We start from the raw sequence: 8,078 nt of genomic DNA on the forward strand, positions 1-8,078 counted from the left end.
CAAATGTAAGATTATTTTTTATGTATATACACGTTTCACCCACAAAATATAGTCAACTCACTTTGCAGTAAATTCTGTGAAACGCTTTTAGACGTCTGGAAGACGTAATAAGGCGCAATATCAAATGTAAGGATTATTATTATTATACACACATATATACACAGACAGGTGCAAAATTAATAGGAAATAATTTACTCATTATTATAAAAATGAACATGTTCCGTCCACAAAATAAACAGTCAATCCATTCACATCCATTTACAATATATTCTGTGAAGCTCTTTAAGATTTCTCAACAATGTGATAAAGCGCTATATCAAACAAGGATTTCATTTTTAGAACATTTAATAAGGAAAACTAATTTTGTGTTTTTCAACTGTGAAGAACTTATATTAAACAGTTGCAAAACTATTTGGTGGATAGAAACAGGTGAATGTCAGAAGAGAGGAGTCGATATAGGCTGTAGATCGTCATACCTGAAGGTCTGACTCCACCAAGAAAATGCCCAAAGCAATAACAGCGTTCCTGCGCCTTTCATCCAGCTGGAAAATGCCATGAAAATCCACAGGGCACATACATAACAACTTTTCTACCTGTAAGGAAGGAAATGACGAAAATTTGTCTGCATGAAGAGTACAATTCAAATACAATTTTACTTCCTTTGCAATTCCGAATGTGTAACCCAGCAACTATCCTGATGGTCTTCAGAGGAACCTTCACCAAATGTCTTTTGAAAGACACCTCCTGCAGGACGGCACCGTCACCTGCCGCTGCTGTCACATCCTTTTAAGAATAAGAGTCACTGACAAACATCTGCTGCCTTTCAGAAACTCACAACAATCTCATCTAATTCCACTTTGTGCTTGAAAGCCACTTGCGTTCCTCGGGCGCGGTGCGAGGAAGGCCAAGGGGGGAGACAGGGGGAGAGGGCCCGTGAGGAGGGAGGGGGAGGGAATGAGAGAGCATGAGGGGGTTAGAGAGGATCAACGGAGGGTAAGAGAGGGTGAGGAGAGGATGGGGGAGAGAGAGGATGGGGGGGAGAGAGGATGAGGGAGAGAGAGGATAGGGGAGAGAGAGGATAGGGGGGAGAGAGGATGGGGGGGAGAGAGGATAGGGGAGAGAGAGGATAGGGGGGAGAGAGGATGGGGGAGAGGATGGGGGAGAGAGAGGATGAGGGAGAGAGAGGATAGGGGAGAGAGAGGATAGGGGGGAGAGAGGATGGGGGGGAGAGAGGATGAGGGAGAGAGAGGATGGGGGAGAGGATGGGGGGAGAGAGGATGAGGGAGAGAGAGGATGGGGGAGAGGATGGGGGGAGAGAGGATGAGGGAGAGAGAGGATGAGGGAAAGAGAGGATGGGGGGCGAGAGGATGGGGGGGGGAGAGGATGGGGGGAGAGAGAAGATGGGGGGGAGAGAGGATGGGGGGAGAGAGAGGATGGGGGGGAGAGAGAAGATGGGGGGGAGAGAGGATGGGGGGGAGAGAGAGGATGGGGGGGAGAGAGGATGGGGGAGAGAGAGAATGGGGGAGAGAGAGGATGGGGGGGGAGAGAGGATGGGGGGGGAGAGAGGATGGGGGGGAGAGAGAGGATGGGGGGGAGAGAGGATGGGGGGAGAGAGAGGATGGGGGGAGAGAGGATGGGGGGGAGAGGATGGGGGGGAGAGAGGATGGGGGGAGAGAGGATGGGGGGAGAGAGGATGGGGGAGAGAGGATGGGGGGGAGAGAGGATGGGGGGAGAGAGGATGGGGGGAGAGAGGATGGGGGAGAGAGGATGGGGGGAGAGAGGATGGGGGGAGAGGATGGGGGAGAGAGGATGGGGGAGAGAGAGGATGGGGGGAGAGAGAGGATGGGGGGGAGAGGATGGGGGAGAGAGAGGATGGGGGAGAGAGAGGATGGGGGGGAGAGAGGATGGGGGGAGAGAGGATGGGGGAGAGAGAGGATGGGGGGAGAGAGGATGGGGGGGGAGAGGATGGGGGGGAGAGAGGATGGGGGGGAGAGAGGATGGGGGAGAGAGAGGATGGGGGGAGAGAGGATGGGGGGGAGAGAGGATGGGGGGGAGAGAGGATGGGGAGAGAGAGGATGGGGGAGAGAGGATGGGGGGAGAGGATGGGGGGGAGAGAGAGGATGGGGGGAGAGGATGGGGAGAGAGAGGATGGGGGAGAGAGAGGATGGGGGGGAGAGGATGGGGGGAGAGAGGATGGGGGAGAGAGGATGGGGGGGGAGAGGATGGGGGAGAGAGAGGATGGGGGGGAGAGAGAGGATGGGGGGGAGAGGATGGGGGGGGGGGAGGAGACGGGCTGAGGGGAGGAGGATGAGACTGAGGTGAGAGGCAGGTGACCCTCAGCTGCCCGCGGGCCGCATCCGGCCCGGCCTCGCGCCCCTCCCCCGGGAGGTTAACCCCTGGCTGCCCAGTGCGGGCCTGTGGGCGGCGGGGAGGGAGGGAGGAGGGAGGGACAGAGGCCTGACCTTGTGAATAGAGGCGGGTGTCTGGGCGGCCAGGGAGCGGGCCAGGCTCAGCACGGTGCTCAGGTAGAAGCCGCCGCCGCCGCCTCCCCGAGCCGCCACGTCCGCCATCTTGGACCAGCAGCCGTCCAGCCAATCAGCGGCCGGCGCCCCCCACGGGCCAATCAGCAGCCAGCACCAGGCAGCCAATCAGCAGTCCCGGGGGGGGCGGGCGAGCGGCACGTGACGGGGGCGGAGGCTGACGCCGGCGTGACGCGGTGACGCCGACGTCACGCGATGACGCCGTGCGTGAGAGTCAGCTGACTGAGGGGACGACCCCCTCCGGAGCCCAACATGGCCGCCTACCCCAACAACTACAACCCCTTCGCCGAGGTGGAGGAGGAGGCGGCGGCTGAGAGCGCGGCCTGGCGGCGGGGAGAGCCTGGGGACGGGGTGGAGGAGGAGCCGGAGCCTGGCGCCCCGGGCCGGCAGCGCTACCTGCAGCAGGAGGTGCTGAGGCGGGCGGAGCGCACGGTGCAGAGCAGCGACAGGAGCGTCGCCTTGATATACGAGTCCGAGAAAGTCGGCACCGAGACCGCGGAGGTGGGTCCCCGGCCCCGGGGGGGAGAGGGGGTGTGGGGGGGGGAGGGGTGTGGGGGGGAGAGGGTGTGTGTGTGGTGGGGGGAGGTGTGTGGGGGGGGGGGAGAGGGTGTGTGGGGGGTGGTGGGGGAGGGTGTGTGGGGGGGTGTGGGGGGGGGTGTGTGTGGGGGGGGGGGTGTGTGTGTGTGGGGGGGGTGTGAGGGGGGTGTGTGGGGAGGGTTTTGGGGGAGACTGATTTGGGGTGAGGTTGTGTGTGTGAGGTGGGGGGGAGCCTCTTGGGGTGCGAGAGGCGGGGGGGGGGGGGGGGGGAAGGGCAGCTTGTTTTTGAGGGTGGGGTTTATTCCCAGCGCCGACATCTAATCCAAACCTCCCGCTCGACAGGACTGACTGTAAAACGTAGTGACTGTGTGTTTTGAGGGTGAACACCACAGTCGATTTGCGAGCGGTGACATCCCATAAACAGCCATGAAATGAGCCACCGATTTTAATCGGGTAGTTTGTGAGCCCGGACACCGGGAGAGATAGACCCCCTCCTCTTTTCGGTTCACCACAAGGGATCTTTAATGTCTGCCTGTTCGGGATCTGGGTTTAACGTCTCGTGCAAACGAAGAGTTAATCGGGTGCTTTCTGCTCGTGTTGGGTTTTCACATGAGCGCACGAGAGTTTCACTGTTATCAACAACAACAACCGATGACATTTGCACAGCACCTTTCACGTTGGAAGGTTGGGATCAGGAGGGTGACCGAAGGCGGGGTCGAAAGGAGGGTCTTGAGCCGTGCCTTGAAACAGGCAAGGTGGGGAGGGAAGTGAAAGGACTGAAGGATGGAATGGAGGGATTGTTCTTGGTGGACTGGAGATTTTCTATTTACCGACTAGCCTGGGAGAACGTCATTTTCAGATCTGACTTGAAAAAGAGAGACAGCAACAACATGCATTGAAGACTTTAGTCTTTCCACGGGTTACGTGGCAGAGCCATGTTTTGCTGTCATGTATATTCCAATAAAAATTCTAGCTTTATTTTCTACACAGGAACTAATGCGACAAGGGGAAGCACTGAAGCGAACAGAGACGATGATTGATAGAATGGACAATCAGCTGAAAACCAGCCAAAAGCACATCAACAGTATCAAGAGCATCTTCGGGGGCATTAAAAACTACTTCCAGTTCAAGAAGGAGGAGCCCACGCCATCTCCTACCCCGGATTATAAACCCAATAGCAAGTGAGTACAGCCACTGAAAGGGAAGTGAATGCTTTCCTGTCACACACAGAGAGGGAGAGTGTGGAGTCCTGTAGAGTAGTGGTTAGTGAGGACCCTGATTTTTGTATGTACACTCAATGCATGACTGTTTATGTGACACTGCTGTGCGCAATTGGCTACTGCGTTTCACCCATAAAATATACAGTCAATTCAATTCACTACAGTATATTCTGTGAAGCGCTTCGAGAAGTGTCAATTACGTAATAAGGCGCTATATCAAATGCAAGGATTATTCTGTATAAACAAAATGCAAAATTCTGCAGATGCTGGAAATCTGAAACAAAAACAGAAGTCACTGGGAACACTGTGAAGACTGAAAACTGGGGCATGCCTCCCCCTTCTCTGTCAGTCCTTAAAAGCCTCTCCCTTCCAACATGCCCCATTTCTGACAAAGGGTCATGAACCTGAAACATTGACTTACTTTCCTTTCTCTATAGATGCTGCCTGACCTGCTGAGTGTTCCCAACCACTTCTGTTTTCGTTGCAAGGATTATTATTATTGTAGATAATCAGTCCTGGTCAACAATCATTCTGGTTAATTGGCCATTTGTCTCAAATTGCTTTTTGGGACCTATTAAAAAGCCTCTTCATTTAATAATACAATGATGATGATAATAATAAATTAACAGTGGCGAGCACTTTAAGATGTTCCCTCAACTTTGTAAAGATGCTTTGTAAATATAAATTTGTATTAACAATAATTATAAGTTAGTGTAACTATAATCATATTATTAAATTTGCATTGTTTGTAAGTGTTGTGTTTCTGTCCTTCTTGATAGGTTGTCACAAGCTTTGGACGTAAGCAAAGAGCAGGAAGCAAACTACCAGGCTAGGCACCCCAACCTGCAGAATCTAGACACTTCAGGTACTCGTTTCCTTAATAATGAGACGCTACCCTGTGTGGGGGTTGCTATATAAAGCAACGACAAGCAATAAAGAATGAATATGTGCAGCCCACATCCCAACATCTCAAAGACGTGATAAAGCACTGTATCAAATGCAAGGATTATTATTATTACATAAGACCATCATAAACACTATATGAGCTGGTTATTTGTGATGTAGAGAAGAACGTGGTCCTGTGTGTAACACTAGACAGCACAGGGTTAATAATAAAGCTTTAGATTGTTTTGTTGGCAGTATGTTTTTTCTTCTCTTTAGTATTTCACTCACGAAATACAGTCACTACTGTATATCCAGTGAAGCGCTTTGAGACGTAGCAACGACAGGATAAGGCACTGTATCAAATGCCAGGATTATTATAGTGTGTAGTTTGGATTTACAACGTTAGGTGGCGATGCACACTGCCAATGTGATGCCAATCTACACGATGATGATAGTTGCCTACTGTATACAAGGAGTGGATCAGCTGGGAGCCCGACAGATGAGATCAGTTACTAACTCGGTTATTATGACAGTATTTAGCAGTAGAATGTTTGACATTTACCTTGTAAAATGTGTGGAGTCTTGTAACGTATTGGTTAGAGCACCTGTCTCGCAAGCGAGAGAACCCAGGTTTGATCCCTTCAAAATAAAATAATAATTTGGTCACTCAATCTACAACGGTTTGTGGGACACCGACATGCACAATTGGCTAGTGCGTTTGGCCTGCAAAATCTATAGTCAATTCACTTCTACAGTATATGCTGTGAAGCGTTTTGAGACCTCAAAGATGTGATAAGGCTCTGTATTAAATGCAAGGATTATTATTAAAATTATCTGAATGTGAGCTAGATATGTGTTTTTCATCTCTCTCGATTTAGGCTTTGGAGCGAGTAGCAGTGCCTCCCCTGCAGATACCAACACGTACCCTAAGAACCAGCACCTCCGCACTTACCACAAGAAAATAGATGAAAATCTAGGTAAGCTGCGTTCATGTTTACTTGGTACATAACAGACTTTACTTTGCACGTGTAATCCCAGCATAGCGTCAGTGCGTGATAAGTGTTATTATTTATTAATGTTCCACTTGCCTTTTTCTCCCCCCCCCCCCCTCTGCTTGCAGATGAGATGTCCTCTGGTCTGGGCCGATTGAAAGGCCTGGCCTTGGGCCTGCAGTCGGAGATCGAGGAACAAGATGAGACAATTAACCATTTAACCTCCAACACAGACAACATGAGCTCAAAGATCACAGCCACCGATAGGATGATCCGGAAACTATAAAAAGTGCCACGCCTTAACAATAAAGGGACTTCTTCCTGTGATAATCTACCTTCGTCTCAGAAGTTAAAGTTTCTCAGCGGAAGTCAACACGGGCAGGATTCTCTCAAGCAAATGCACACTCGCTGAATCGTTCTCTTAACACAAAACCTTTTTCTGAATGTGTTCCCTTACATCTTTAGTGTGCCAGCTGCCTTGTATTTCATTCAGATTTGTATACAGTAAAACTCACACGTCTGATAGGTATAAATCGTATAATTGCCTAAGTTGTATATCTGCTCAAGGGTTTATATTCTATTCAACTTTGCATAAGTCATATTAAATGTATTATCCCAACTGATGTGACTTATGTGAGGTTTACTGTAACATCAAAATACTCCTTAATGAAAAAGAAAATTAATATAACACAGAGAGAAAAAGTTCCCTTTCTCAGTCTGATTTATGCCCTTTGAAAACATGGGAATATATCCCATTTCTTTCCCAAGCAACACTGCAAGTAGATTGAAAGGGACCCAAAATAGACCAATTTCTTATGAATGATGTTGTAATGTCAAACTCCAATAATAATATTCCTCATTGGAGAGCAGATGTGAATGTGCTGAAATGTATTGATGTCAGTATAGACGTCTTAGCTTTGAGGTATTGCCTGTTTTTGATTCAGTGCATCTATTTTAGTGGCTGTCATGCTGACCAGTCTGTCATGTGATCTAACTTGTGGGGCTTCAATGTGTAAGAACCGAACAAATGTGACTTGATAGCTAGCTGTGTTTTTTTAAATGGAAATTAATATATAAATCCAGCACCAATAAACACTGACTGCAGACGCCTTGGATAGTTATGCATATCAGACACATCCAGGTGTGGAGCAAATGGACCTTTTATATGTTGTTTAAACAATTGCAGGCTGCTTTGAATTATCCCCCCTTAATTAGTAATAATAATACTTGGGTATTATGTATATACTCCGCTGTGTGGAATTCTGGAGTCCTGTAGTGTATTCTGGAGTAAAAACATAAGAATTAGGAGTAGGCCACTCGGCCCCTCGAACCTGCCTCGTCATTCGATAAGATCATGGCTGATCTTCAGACCTAACTCTAATTACCTGCCCTATCCCCATATCCCCTAACCTCTTTTTTTAAAAATCTATCAGTCTCAGCCTTGAAGATGTTCAAGGACTGAACATCTACAGCCTTCTGGGGTAGTGAATTCCAGGGGAAACAGACCCTCAGTGTCTATCAGCCCTTTAAGAATCTTATATGTTTCAATAAGATCTCCCCTAATTCTTCTGTACTCTAGAGAATACAGCCCCAGTTTATTCAGCCTATCCTCATAGGTCAGTCCCCTTATCCCAGGAACTAACCGAGTGAATCTACGCTGCACGCCCTCCAGGGGAAGTATGTCCTTTTTTAAATAAGGACCAAAACTGCACACAACGCTCTCAGTGCGGTCTCACCAAGGCCCTGCACAGTTGCAGCAAGACTTCCCTACTCTTGCACTCTAAACCTTTTGCCATGAACGCTAACATGCCATTCACCTTCTTAGTTGCTGCTGCACCTGCAAACTAACTTTTTGAGACTGGTGTCCGAGGACACCCAAATCCCTCTGGACACTAACACTATCT

The 8,078-nt window shown here is 49.4% G+C and overlaps 2 protein-coding genes across 2 annotated transcripts in view; one reads left to right on the plus strand and one right to left on the minus strand.

Annotated features, from left to right (window-relative positions):
- pi4kab (phosphatidylinositol 4-kinase, catalytic, alpha b) overlaps nt 1-2,576 on the minus strand; it is a 45,464-nt gene extending 42,888 nt beyond the window's left edge. Inside the window, exons 1-2 of the mRNA XM_007901813.2 lie at nt 2,463-2,576; nt 477-593 (exon numbers count right to left, since the gene is read on the minus strand). Of these exons, the coding sequence (XP_007900004.1) occupies nt 477-593; nt 2,463-2,570 (225 nt within the window). The 5' untranslated portion in view covers nt 2,571-2,576. The remainder of the gene's footprint in view (nt 1-476; nt 594-2,462) is intronic.
- A 174-nt stretch (nt 2,577-2,750) lies between these two features.
- Nucleotides 2,751-7,283, plus strand: snap29 (synaptosome associated protein 29). Its single transcript, XM_007901810.2, has 5 exons — nt 2,751-3,041; nt 4,068-4,258; nt 5,077-5,162; nt 6,061-6,159; nt 6,303-7,283. Exons 1-5 carry the CDS (start codon nt 2,793-2,795, stop codon nt 6,458-6,460), a joined length of 783 nt encoding a protein of 260 aa, XP_007900001.1. The 5' UTR covers nt 2,751-2,792; the 3' UTR covers nt 6,461-7,283.
- The last annotated feature ends 795 nt before the right edge of the window (nt 7,284-8,078 follow it).

Source organism: Callorhinchus milii, unplaced genomic scaffold, assembly GCF_018977255.1.
Source record: "Callorhinchus milii isolate IMCB2004 unplaced genomic scaffold, IMCB_Cmil_1.0 Scaffold8, whole genome shotgun sequence".
In the NCBI taxonomy this organism is placed as follows: domain Eukaryota; kingdom Metazoa; phylum Chordata; class Chondrichthyes; order Chimaeriformes; family Callorhinchidae; genus Callorhinchus; species Callorhinchus milii.